This window comes from Protopterus annectens, chromosome 16.part0, assembly GCF_019279795.1.
Source record: "Protopterus annectens isolate FY-2018-M chromosome 16.part0, PAN1.0, whole genome shotgun sequence".
Classification (NCBI taxonomy): Eukaryota; Metazoa; Chordata; order Ceratodontiformes; family Protopteridae; genus Protopterus; species Protopterus annectens.
In genome coordinates this window covers 294,403,859-294,418,295 of record NC_056750.1, presented here as the reverse complement: position 1 = coordinate 294,418,295, position 14,437 = coordinate 294,403,859, and the positions used below count along the sequence as shown (strand labels likewise).

The following is a 14,437-nucleotide window of genomic DNA, read 5'->3' as shown; positions in this document are numbered from 1 at the left end:
GGGAATCCACTACACAAGACTTGTGTGGTAGAATTACAAGGTGACATAAAAATGAACAGGCAGTGGAAGAGGGCTGATGGTTAGCAGATGTGACAGCATGAAAATGTTATAAAAATATCACTGAGCACATACAAAATAAATTTAAGAAATGAGAAACAGTTGGCTCTTTTCTTTACTAAGGTCTTTAGCACTGTATTTCAACCCATTTTAATTCCTAACCTAAAACATCTGTGTCTTGAAACCAAATCATGTAAATGATTTCGTAATTGTCTCTCTGAATGAATCTAAACTACAAGATGAAATGAAATCTTATCTCCTCTTAAACTAGTTAAAGAAGGCCTCCCTCAGGGGGTTGTACTAAGACCTCTTCTACAACACTTTTTTTAACAATATGTCATCAGCTAATCTTAAATGCATTATGTAGACATCTTCAACTTACTCTTCACTGCTAAGTCAACTCAGACTTGACCACCCATACCCAAACATCTTTCACTAAAGGATGATAAAACCAAAGCACACAACAACTTGAACCATAATATACTCCCACCTACCATATAACTTCAAAAATGTCAGTTTTGCTGAAATTGCTGAATACGTAAAACTACAATAAAACCTGACATCCATGTCAACAAAGATGCCTTGAAATCCAGTGAAAAACCTGACCTTCTATACAGAGTCAAACCATTCCTAACCAGCTATAGATGTACATTTCAGCCTGAGCCTGTCTATTACCCAGACTTCTTTATACCTGCAGCATCATTACCAGTCTGAAACTGCCCAGCCTTTCAAATTTTAGCAGGCCTACAACAGAGCAGACAAGTTTGTGCCTCACATCTGTAAGGATCAGATCCTATTACTCTCCCTGACAAAAGAAAATCTAACTGTCCAAACTGAATAATCACATGGGTGCAACAATCTCAAACTGGCCCACTCTCTTCTTTACATTGCAAACAAATGTCCTTTATTCAGAGTTATACTCCAGAATACTTCCTCAGATCTAGCCCACTATACCTGTCCAAACTACTAGATCAAACAACCACTATGGTGTCTCTGTGTTTAATAATGCAGTGTTTATGATCTTGGGCAAATTACCACAATCTCTCAGAAAAATCCCTTTCGTTTTTCCATCAGATCACAGTCTGGACATACAAGTGTAGCACTTGTGTCACCTGACTAACTCCACCAGACTATGTTTCTCCTTTAATTATCTTATCACTCTTAACTTTCACTGTTTATTCCTAGTACCATTATATAGTACCCATATATATATATATTTACTACTTCATATTATTCTTCCTCCTCACATTCCTTTGAATTTCCATTAAATTTTAGTTCTTATGTCATATATCTCTGATTTAGCATTCAAAATCACTAAGCTGTGAGGATTGAAATTTTTGCTGTGAACATTGTATATAATGTAATCATACTTTGCTGTACATAATATAAATACTGCAATTTTACTTTTTGTGGTCCATTTTGCTTCATATGAAGGTCTGCTTGCATCTCTGTCAAAAATAAATAAATGCATCTCCAAAACCAACAAACATTTCAAATTAGTTTAGAAGGATGCTTGGCACTTAAGACAGTGCTCATTTGAAAAGTCTGTTAGTTTTGGAGATGTATTTATTTGTTTGTTGACAGAGACAGCCTGACCAGTCAAGACTAATTTTCAGCAAAGGCCTTGGTAAAAACAAAAGAGATGAAGTTAAAATTAGCTTCCTATTGAAATGTTGGCATTTGAAATGCTGAGTACCTAAAAATTGAAAAAAAAACTGCTCTTCTCCTTAAAATTTTTTTATATACCAACTCCAAAATTACCATACCTCAGGAAAAAGGTAATATTCCAAGAAATGGCAAGTCAGACGTGTTATATACAATCTGATCTTTTGGCCATTTAGTCTCAGTATATCAGGACTCGCTCTAGTGGGTCTCGACATTTCATATGGTTATCGTTAAAATCACTACCCATGCACAACTGCAGTATGCTGTCAGGTCTCTACAAGATTTATCCCACGTCTGACTTTTTTTTATCTTTAAATCCATTGTAATAACGATTCAGTTTTGCTTTGCTTCATTACTTCGGCCATACTTTGCCATAGCAAAGATTAAGCTACACTAGTTAAAGCTACACTGGTTAAAATTTAATTTCCTGTAACAAGACAGTAAATTAATCACACATATGAAAGCTAAAAATTAACCTACCGGGTCTCCAGGAGGTCCTTTAGCTCCTGGTAGTCCAGATGGTCCTTGAACACCCTGTTGCAGGAACACAGGCAAGAAATATTACATGAAATTTCTTGAAAGCAGAGGTAATTAAAACACACCAGATAAGAAATATATTTTGTGCAAATCATGGATATCTATATATATATCTATATATATATATATATATATATATATATATATATATATATATATAAATTATAAAAATAAAAAAAGAGATTGCATTTAATACTTACTAAAAAGCCTGGCAGCCCAGTCTCTCCAGGATTGCCAATCTTACCCTGTAAATAGTAACTTGTATTAAAACTGAAACACTCCAAAAATGTGTTATCATTAATGAAAAAACAAATTAGCACACTGGCATATGAGCAAATTTACTATATTTTATTCCAACAAAAAGGTTAGTACTTTTTTATCTGAGACTACAGACTTCATCAGAACATTTTATTCTGAAGTTTTACAGGAAAGAACTAATACTTTATTGAAATGAAACAGGGTTGGTCATACACTTGGGTGTGGGTTACTTGTTTGTGTGTGTATTTTCACTTTTCTGTCTACAGAATCCAGGCACTACACTTGGTCAGCTTAATTTTTTATTGAGAAAAATATATGCAGTCAAGTCGGGTGTGTGAGGAGTTATTTTATTAAAATATAATAAAATAAAGAGCAGTGTTAAGCTTGCCAGCACTGATCAGGTTAACAACAGCAATTCCACCAACCTGTTGTCCATCCAGACCAGGTTTTCCTTGTTCTCCTGGAGATCCCTATTGTCAGAAAACAAAGATGATGTCAAATGTAAAATGTGGCCTTTCTTTTCTCATTTAATAGTTTAAAACTGAAATGGCACTTGGCAAAAAGAAAATTGCTGGACATAGATCTTTTTTTTTACTTCAAACAAGTGTTAAACACAAGCAAGTAGCTTACATGATTTTCAGGCAACAAAAATCAATCAATCAATCAATCAATCAATCACTCAATCAATCAAATGTTTACTTGGCAAAGTGACTTGCTAGTGCTGTAAATGTGCAGTGAATATATGCCACTGTCTTTGGATAAGCCTCACACCAGGTGACTGTCAAATTCTGGAACATGTTCCTTTAGAAAAAAATTCTGGTAGAGTTTTCAGCTGCTGTTTCAGCCAAGTTCTGCTGATTATATATTCCTAACTATACAATGCTACACACATACACACACACACAAATACACATTCTAAATTATGACACAAAAATACCAAATATGGGATTATGTGACTCCAAGACCAGTATAATAATTAATAATATGCTTATTTCAACAACTCCTTCAAAATGAATTTCCCCAGCTATATCCTAAGTCACATCTATAAACATGGTAAGAACGAAAACAGTTCAAAAACAAAAAATAATAAACATGTTTTCTGTAAATATTTTACCGTGATGGACTCAGTCAGTCTGCATGTGTTTTGGTTTGTGCTTATGTATATGAGGCTGTTTACTGGTTTGCATAAAGTTTCAAAGTAAAATTCTCAAACCTTAGATGTGAAGTGTCATTCTTCCCCATTCTTACTTTCTTTCCATATGAGTTTAACTGAAATTAACTTGCTTATTATTTTAGTTTATTATATTAATTGATCAAACGTTTCAATCAACATAAGCAACACTGTTTAGCAAACTAAAAAGCTCTGGCAAATTTATTTCAATTTATGTAGATTTTCTGCCAAAACAACGTCTGTTACAACAATTCTGCGAGAGTTGAACCACTAATATTTTTATTTTTCTGTGCCATCCACGCACCTACACTGACAACAATCAAATCATCTCCTGTCAGACTCAAACCCATTCATCCCCTAAGGGTGTGAGTTCAGAGCCATCCAGATAGGCCATCATCCAAGCAAACATGAGGGGAGGGGTGCTCTCACCAGTATCCCAGCAAAGACAGCATTTTTTTCATGAATGCTAACCCCACTACTTTTGGTTGGTGATATGGATGGTTACCATCAATACCAAGCCTATCTGTAACCCTCTATCTATTTGTCCCTGCTCTTTTCTTCAGATGGAACTAAATGTTGTAGCATATTCTTGCATTTGTAAATAAGCATATATATTTGTTTTTAGTATATTCTTGTATCTGTAAACACATTTTGTTTATTTCTTATGTCATCCTATTCACCCAAGCTGTGCCTGTAAATGGTCCACTGGGATCAGTGTAGTACCTGATAAACAAAATATATAAATAATAACTGCCTACTGTATATTAAGTTATTAGGCAATAATTGTTATATCCATCACCCCCTCTCCATACATCTGGTGAAATACTGGGAGTTCCTTCATGTAATACACGTCTAAAAGTCTTATATAATACTATATTTAAGATAATTTCTGTAAGGTAATGTTTTTGCTATGTGATAGTGCTGTCTCCAAAATCAGAATGATGATACCTAATGGCAAGAGGAGTACAGCATGTCCTAGCCTACTTACTGAACACCCCTAGAATTTATTATTTTTATTTTATTTATATATTTATTTATGGTTTGTTGACCAGGGTTGTCCCACTAGCCCAACAGTCACTTTTCATGTGAGACCCAAGGTGGTGTTCATACTGACTAGGGGGAAATTTGGCCAGGGTGCATGATATGGAGTTGCAGTTAATTGATCAAATTCACTTTATCCAAAACTGAATATGCCAAAACAATTTCTCCAAAAATAGCTTTAGGTGAACCTCAGAGGCAGGCAAGCTAGGTCCAGTCTGTGAGGAAACACAGTAATTGCCCTTAGCCATTTTCAAAAGAAGCGAGAACCACTGTTGTTTGGCCAAAACAGGAGTTACCTAATAATCTTTAGAGGGCCATCCTGAATCTTCAGAATGACCTTGAATATTACTGGAAAAGGTAGAGAAGCATACAAGAACATTCTTGTCCAAGGAAAAAAAAGAAAAAGCATATGTTTTACAGGCCTTCTTGCATGGAATCCTGGACAGGAATTTTGCTGACTGACTGTTGTGACTTGAGTCAAACAGATCTGTCTGAGGTGTTCCCCACAGCTAGATCTTTTCCTGGAAAACCCCTCAATTTAGTTTTTATCTGTGAGGATCTGTCCCGGACCTGCGCATCCTGTCTGCCACAAAGTTTTGCTTTGACGGTATGTAAGACAGTGGAGAGTGAGACTGTACTGACAAGCTATACCCTAGACTACTACGGCTAGTCTGCACAGAGGGTAAGATGTAGCTTCCCTCGTCTGTTTATGTAACACATCACTGTGGTGTTGTCTGTAAACACTTGCAATCACTTATGGGACCACTGATGACTGAGTGTGTTAAGAGCATTTATGAGAATCAACATCTCTTTTACATTTATGTGTTTTGGTCTGTCTTTTCTGTTCCAAAGGCCCTGCACTTGTATCCTCACAGACACTGCTCCTTAAACAAAGCCTGGAAGGCAAAATGGGAAACCTGCATTCAGATAAAATTGGTCTCTCCATCAAAAAATCTCACGTCTTGTAAACTCCAACACTGGAATCTGGGATGTCAGGGGAGGCTGATATTAGGACCTATGATGATTTTTAGGTACCACTGATCTTTTTCTAATGTAGTCTAGCTAGAATCATAGATGCTACAAATTCTAATATCCTGAAGCTTTGGTTTTAGTAGAAAAACTCAGGAATAGCTCTAAATACAGATCTACTTTTTTCTCTGATAGAAAAGCTCCTTGAACTGAGGCACCTAGCAAACACTCTAGGAAAACAATCCTGTCAGAAAGACTTAAACAAGACTTTTTAATGTTCTCCTGGAACTCCAGTTTGTGCAAGAGATCTCTCACCCAAATGAGACAGAGTCCAGACACTTTGACAACTACTCAGCAAACGTTGCAGTGTCAGTAGCACAACATGTATGGCACATCTTTGTTTCAGAAGCCTGTGTACCCACTCCATATAATTGGATTCCTGACATTGCAGGGCAGCATTAGGGAACTGCTGCACTCCTGAGTGTGTTGTCCTTTGGATAATATGTTAAAATGCAATCCAATCTACTGGAGCTGGTGAGATTCAATGGATGTAAAAGATCCCACTACACCTACTGCAAAGAATAAGGGAAGTACCCTGATGTCCAGACCACATTTTCCCTATTAATATAAATACCACTTCGGGTCTCCTCTGAAAACAGGCCACCCAGACAAAAACGGTTAACAAGGATTTAAAAAAAATGCTAAACAAATCATCTAAATGAGGAAAAAAGTGAATACCTTGCAGTCTGCTATAGACTATCACTGGAACTAAATACTTTGTAAATCCCCTTGGAGCTGTTAATAACCCAAAGGGTAATGCAGAGAACTTAAGATCCAGACATAGAAAATCTTAAGAAACATCGGAAATCTAGAGGTACAGGAATGTGATTAGCATCTTTTAAATCTAAATGGGGAATGAGAGGTAACAGTTTGTGAAGAGATAACATTTTGAATTTGTGCACTATCAGAAATCGGATTAAAAAGTAAAGATGCAAAACTGGTCTCAACAAATCTTTCTTTGGCATCAAAATATTCTTGAATAAAAACCTTCTCTTAACTGAGGAGGAAGGCCTGCTTCTTTCACCTCATGTCAAGAGATGCTAAATAACAGGAGGGAAAAGAGAAGTTTGATTTAGCAGATGAAGAGGAATCCTTGAAAAGGAAGGAGATATTTCCACCGCCATCTGTATCTGTGATGAATAACTTTCAGAGCCCATTTGTCTGAAAAGTACAGTTGCGTAAGACCTACTTAACTGTAACAGTAGATGTTCAAATTCCTCACTACCTCAGTGGCATTTTGGGTTACCTGCCAAAGTGATCCAGTAATGGCCAGCTTTCAAAACCTCAAACTCCTCTCCCTCTCTCTTCCTGTGCCAGTTGATTGGTCAGGGTTTTTCACTTCCACAAAGGAGAGGTAAGTTCTTGAAGACAAAATCATCTAGCAAAAATAAATTTGCAGCGAATCACAATACTATAGAAAAGCCAAAGCTAAAAACAGCAGAATGAAAGAGGTTGAAACCCACTTCTGCTATGCACAGCTGGGGGTAGGGGGTGTCTGGTCGGTGTTGCTACTGAAGCAGTGAGGAATACGAAACATCTACTGTTACAGGTAAGTTAGGATTTCTGCAACTGTACTATGTTCATAATTCCCACTGCCCACTGTGGCATTTTGGGTATATTCTGAAAGCTTACCCTACCTGGGAGGTGTAATGATAAGGATCCAGGAGCCCCTGGAGAATGGTTCTAGCAAAGCCTGCTCTGGACCTTGAAAAGGAATTCAGTTTGTAGTGCTTTGTGAAGGCATGAACAGAGGACCAGGCTACTGCCTCTAGAGTGCTTTTAATCCACCCCTTTCCAATATGCCATTGAAGAGGATAAGGCCCCAGTCGAGTGAGCCTCAACCTGGCCTGGAAGAGATTTACCATGGTGGGAAAACCAGAAAAAATAGCAGAGGGCAGCCATTGTGCAATACTTTGCTTAGAGACAAGTTGACCATTCTTAGCCCCCATATAGGAGACCTACAGCTGTTCAGCATTCCTAAAGGGCTTGTTCTCTCAAGGTGTACCTGAGCTGCCTGTGAGCATCCAAGGCTCTGTTGTTTTTGGATCTGGATAGAACACTGGGAAACTGACAGCTTGATTCAAGAGAAATCCAGTAACAGCTTTTGGCCTGAATAATGGCTTAGTGCATAAAACAACCCTGACCTTTTGAAAAATCAGATAGAGTTGGCTCACCTTGCAGATGTCAAAGCAATGAGTAAAACAGTCTTTCAGGTAATGAACTTTAAATCAGCCTGAGAGGCAGGCTCAAAAGGAGTTAAGGTCAATTTTTCAAGAACAAAATTGAGATCCCAGGGAGGAGGAATCTGCTTTCGAGGGATACTCACATGCAATGCTCCTTTCATAAACAATTTGATCACAAAAAGAGTCGAGAAAGGGGTCCAGAAGATACATTTTGATAGAAGCATATGCTTGGTCCTTAAGCAGGAAAGCTATCCTTTTTACTGTGTTTATCCAACAACCCAGGAAAATAATTTATTGAGGGAATTTGAAGGACTTTTGAACGCTGAATTTTAAGCCCTTTTAGGAAAGGAGGGATGCAATCTGGTCTAAGGAGTCCAAACACCTTAATACAGAATGTGTAAACATGAAGAAGTCATCTAAGTAAGGAAAAATGTGGATGCCTAGGGTTCTGCAGTAGGCAACTACTGAGAACAGACTCTTTGTAAACACATGAGGTACAGTAGATAGCACAAAGGGTAATATGCAGAAAACTGTAATGTAAGCCAGACACAGCAAATCTGAAAAATTTCCTGAAATTAGGAGCAATAGGAATACAATATACATCCTTAACATCTAGAGTCAAAATGAAACAGTGATCTGGAAGTAACACTAGGGCCAAATGTAAGGTGTGCATTTTGAATTTTGTAACTTTTACAAAAGTGTTTAGTAAGGACAAATGTAGTACTGTATAAATGCTCCTTTTTTGGTATCATAAAGATTCTGGAGTAAAATCCGTTGCCTTTGTATATCGCAGGTACTGCTTCCATATCCCTGCTTCTACCATGAGATGGAGCACGTGAAAGTAAATATTTGTGTCTGGTCTGGAGAAAGTGGGGTAATTCCCCTGAAAGATGGAGGATTGTCTTTCCACTGTCAAATGTATCCTCTCCAAATCCTGAGAACCCATTTATCTGAGACTACTTGCAGCCAGGCTGCAGGGTTGATAAGAGTGCCTGGGGGAAGGAGGAAGAGAAGGAAAAGCAGTGTCAGAACAATTAGACTGGAATGTAATACTTTATATTATAAGCAATGCATTTGCCTGTGGGTGAGAGTAAGCTGGATCAGCACTTACTTGTCCCCCTTTGCACATCCTATTGTTCTAGGTTACAATTAAGCCAAAATTAGAACAGCTAATGTGCACCAAGTTGAATTTTGTACAAAAGTAGAATTTAATACATAAGAAATAAATCATTAACTTAATTTCTAGAAGATATCAAACTTCACTTGCTGTACAATGAGAAAGTCAGACCCCCCCCCCCAATCAAATTACTTACAGTAGTTCTTGGCAGTACGGTAAGGCATGCAAAACTCCATGCTTAAAGTCTTTCCTTGATGGGCACTGTGAAATAGTTTTACATTCTCTGTCCACTAGCTCTCTGTTTGGGGAGATCTGCAAAACAGGTGATACTTCCTCGCACTTGGATGCTGGCTCCTCTTGTAGGCTAAAGTCCAGTTCAGTTGTAGGGAATCCTGGTTAAATGCTCCTGGTACACTCCCACTTTCCCTCATTGAGACTTTTATGGCTGCTCTGTGACTTGGCATAGTATTTCCTTTGCAGGGAGTCGATTCTTTTTCAGAAAGGAACTCCTTTTGTTTGAGTTCAAATAATTATCTTCCTAACATTTCCTTTGGATCCCTGATTCCTGTTTTGCTGGGATTTTTGTTTCTATTGGTCCTTGAAGTAAGACACCTTTTTTGGAGAGAACTTGGGTACATGAAACATCCTAGATGCCCATGTATTAATTTGCCTATATCATCCCATTGTCTGAGAATCTGTGTAACAGGGGGTCCAAACATCAATTGAGAAGGTGCATTCAAATTTTCAGGTTTTAAATAATCAGAGAAGTTCTGATTTCATAACCAAACTTACCATCTTTATACAGAAACAGCAGCAGCACTTCTCTAGACTGTATCTGCACATTCAAGTACCCCTCTCAAAGCATGTTTTGAAATTTGAGTCAATTAGAAACAATTTCATTCATATAAGACATTTGCTCTGCAAGCAAAATCAGCTAAACTGTATGCAAACTAAAATAAATTTCCACATACATCCTTGATAATTTAACATTCTAAAGGCTAGATTACCGGAAACAGACATCCTTTTGCCCTGAAGATCTAACCATTTTCCTAATTTTCAGGGTCTGTTAGATTAGATGAAGCCAAGGATTTTTTCATTTGAGCAGGCAGCTGTGGAGAATGCAGCTGGGTCAGCTGTTAAATGGGCAAAGAAACGTGCCATCTCTACATTCAAATAACTTAAAAAATACACAGAGCGGAGCCATACACATAGTAAACAGTGTACAAATGCTGGAAAATTCAAGTTCTGCAATATCTTCCTGTCAAAAGATAAAAATAAAGCACAGTAACAACAGTAAAGACAGGTCTGACTAATTTTTGGTTCTGATGAAACAGCCCCTAGTGTCTAAAATACACACAGCACTTTGAAGAGACATACTGAAAGTTCACACAAAACAGTAAAAATAAGTATTTGTCAAAATAAGCCAAATAAACACATCAACAAGCAAGAATTCCTACAGGTATTCACTGTAGTGCGATCTCGGAGTTGATTTATAAAATGGGGTGTGTGGGGGGCTTGCCCCCCAGCATAAACATAAAAAAGTAAATTTTTGTGTTTGTTTTGATGCTTGATGTTCGAGGTTTCAGAAACTCAATCATATGGTCTCATCCACATGAATTTCAAGTTTCTGAAAACTCGATCATCTGACACAGAGCCTTTTACACACACACACACACACACACACACACACACACACACACACACACACACACACACACACACACACACACACACACACACACACAGACACACACACACACACACACACACACACACACACATATATATATATATATAGATGCACACACACAAGCACCTTTGTTGTAAACACAAAGTTTTTATATTAGTTCCATCTTTGTTATTATTCTTTCACACGATGTACTGTACACAAATAAACTTTATATGCCAACTGTTAAATGAAATGTCATTGACTTATGGCTTTAGTCAAGACTGAAAAGAGCCTTTGGTTAGCAAATGCAAATGAATTGATTAACTATATGAGAACAGAAGTATACAAGAACAAGTGTAATGCAAACAAAAAAAGAAATAACAAGTAAATTGAAAATGTGTTGTAAGACTAACAGAAGAAAAGGAACCAGTAAATGCACAAAAGACTGAGGTGCAGCAAAAATTTAAACCTCACATATTAACTGAGATACAAGCATGACATAAAGCTCTGCCCTGCTTTTAAGCAGTTTTCTAGAAATGTGCCATATGGAACTATTTTGTAAAGATGTGCACATGATAAAATAAGGCTGTCCAAATTATGTTAATTGTTAACAAAAACAATAAATTAAGCAAAAACAGTTGGTATAGTGAAGTCTGAAGTGTAACACAGTTGGTGAAGCAAGACTGTTAGCAAGAAATTCTTAAAATTCTTTAAAGAAATGTTGAATTTAAAGTAGACACAGGTGCATGATGTTATATCTTACCTGAAGATAATTTTCAGTTACTTAGTTTAATGCCAACAAAAAGTGAACTGTGTGTACACTATTAACATACTGAGACACAGAGTTGTTGTTGTGTCTTTCGGCTTATCCCGGTTAGGGGTCGCCACAGCGGAACTCCGGTCCGCTAATGTTTGGTTGGGGATTTTTACGTGCCGAGTTACCAGCCCTGACACACAGCCTTCAACGAAGGCACGCCCATTCACGCATGCCTCCACACAGGAGACGCTCTAGCTGAGAATCGAACGCGACAACGTCTTGCTGTGAGGTGACAACGCTACCGCAGCACCATACTGAGACACAGAGTAAAAATATAAAATATGTACTTACCAGAACATTACATTTAGTTGATCACTGTCTGATCGACTGATTGCTAAAAGCAGTATGTGACATCTTATTGAATAGTAGTATACTGAAAGTCACAGTACTAAATGCAAAATCCTGAAATGTCAAAATATTGAACCTTTACAATGTTGAACTCAAATACCTACTAATAGCATACATGTACTGCATATGCACATTGCAATACTGAACAGCCATTCAACAAACAATGCTGCTCTCTATTAGTGAAACTCAGAAACAAACATGAACATGGGTACTGCGGGGGGGGGGGGGGACGGTCCAGCTCTCTACACATTCAAGGAATAGTTGTTTTGCTTTCAGCATTTTGACATTTCAACATTGTACATTCGGTATTATAATCCTAGAAAGAACTTGGCTACATGAAGCTCCTCTCCTGTTCTGAGCTAACTCTACAGACCAAATAAGGCCATCATTGTGTTAACAGGTAGATCCAGTAAAGGAAAGCTATCCCTGATAACATGAAAAAATTAGCAGGCAGAAGTAAATTATAAGCATCTGGTGCTCTTTTATGTTCCAACTGATAGGTCAATTTGGAGGGGGATAGATGGGTGGGGGTTTCCAGTGTCTGGACAGCAACCAACTAATTCTAACATTCTTTTAAGTACATAATTTACATATTTAAGTTTGTCCTGTCTATAAAGTGGAACTGATGGACAGAATCCCCAAAAGAACTTGGTAGGGGTAATAGGACAAAATTTCTTTCACAATAGAAACCACAAAGGAAGTTCTAGACCTTGGTAAAATGTCTAAATTGGAATGTCTAGCAAAAGAATGCAAAGTAGACCATGTGGCGGCTGCACAAATTTTATCCAGAGTCACATTTCTGTTGGAAGTCACTAATGTTGCTTGAGTCCTGCCAGCGTGTACTATGGGTTTGGAAGGCAGGGGTTTGTTGCCAAACATACAACAAAACCTGATGTAGTCAAATAACCATTTTGATAAGATACTTCTGTTACTTTTTGAACTTTCTTCCAATCAGAGAAGGAGACAAATGACTGGTTATTTTGTTCTGAATTCCTTTGTTCTTTGTAGGAAGAACCTGAGTTGTCTGTGCACATCCAAATAATGCAGTCTATATTCAGCCTTAGAATGATTTGGGAGAAAACACAGGTGGGCAATAGAGTGTTTCAGTTTCTATACTAAATTGCAATTGTGGACATAAAGGACAGGTTAGTCCTGAGAAATACTCTTTGTGGAGTGGCTTATTTTGACGGCAAGGCTTGCAACTTGGAGATTCAGCTATTGGAGGTAATGGTTACAAAAGCAAAGTTTTTCATGACCAGACTTTAATCTCAGAAGAATTAGTACGTCTGAAAAGGTGAAGAGTAAGTTTTTCCAATACAAAATTTAGGTCAACAGAGGGGAAGAGTGAACCAATGACCTGGAATAGAATTACAGAGTTTATGGGAGGGTACAGATGATAAGAGAAAAACCTTGGTGGAAAGAAGAAATTGCAGCCAAATGAAAATTGATGGCAGAATAACTGGTACCTGAATGAAAAAGTTCCATCAAAAAATCACTATTTGAGGTATAATGTCTAGGAATGGATCAATGCATTGTTTATTTGCCCATATTGAAAATGTAAGCCATTTGTATCTATAAATTTTCCTAAAAGAAAGTTGCAGAAAGACATTAATTAATTGTATAACTTGTGCTGGGAGCATAGAATCCATAGCTACCACTAGAAGTGGAGAAATCAAGCAGTTAACTGCAGGATGACAGGGGGATTCTGGCCAGACAAGAGAGAAAGAGAATGAGGATGCTGTGAAAGAAGAGTATTTCTTAGAAGTGGCCAAAGCAGAAGAAACTCAATCTGGTATGGTCAGAAAAGAATTATGAGAATAACTTCAATTCCACAAATCTTAACTTTCTGCAGGAACCTCAGGATGAGTGGTTCTGGGGGAAAAGCATTCAGGAGTCCAGGGAGCCAATGATTGGAGAATGCATCTCTTGAGGGATATCTCTCATGGAGGACAATGGAGAAAAAAACTACAATGGTCTTGGATAATGATGCAAAGAGATCACAACAAAGTTTTCCCCACTCATGAAAAATATTTAGAGCAACTGAATTGCCTGAGAGACCACTCATGTGGATCAGAATTTGTCTTTTCAACCTGTTCATAATCACATGAAATGTGCATTACTATTGTAAAGCAATGTGAAGATATGGCCCATTCCCAAACTCTCACAGCTTCTTAACAGATTGGGCAGGAGCAGGTTCCACCCTGCTTATGATGTACCATATTACAGCCATGTTGTCGAAGTGGATGACCACTGCACCTTGAGGGAAAGGGTCTTGAAAGGCCTACAACACTGCAAAGACCTCTCTCATCTCTAAGACATTTATGTGCAATTTGGCATCATCTGTGGTCCAGGTCCCTGGACCATCCTGTTCAAATAATGACCCTCACTCCATTAAGGATGCATCTGTAGTTATAGTGCCTTTTGGGATAATCTGAGTAAAGGGTGATGCAGAACTGAGGTTTTCTGGGTTTGTCCAACAGGACAGATGCTTCAAATAGGTCTTTGATATTTTTCTGGGTCTGGCCAAGGGTTAAGTTGCTTGATA

At 37.8% G+C, this 14,437-nt stretch overlaps 1 protein-coding gene across 1 annotated transcript in view; it reads right to left on the bottom strand.

Moving 5' to 3' along the window:
* LOC122790588 (collagen alpha-1(XXVII) chain-like) overlaps nucleotides 1–14,437 on the bottom strand; it is a 1,538,899-nt gene that overhangs the window by 1,215,980 nt on the left and 308,482 nt on the right. Inside the window, exons 9-11 of the mRNA XM_044058114.1 lie at nucleotides 2,943–2,987; nucleotides 2,460–2,504; nucleotides 2,203–2,256 (exon numbers count right to left, since the gene is read on the bottom strand). Of these exons, the coding sequence (XP_043914049.1) occupies nucleotides 2,203–2,256; nucleotides 2,460–2,504; nucleotides 2,943–2,987 (144 nt within the window). The remainder of the gene's footprint in view (nucleotides 1–2,202; nucleotides 2,257–2,459; nucleotides 2,505–2,942; nucleotides 2,988–14,437) is intronic.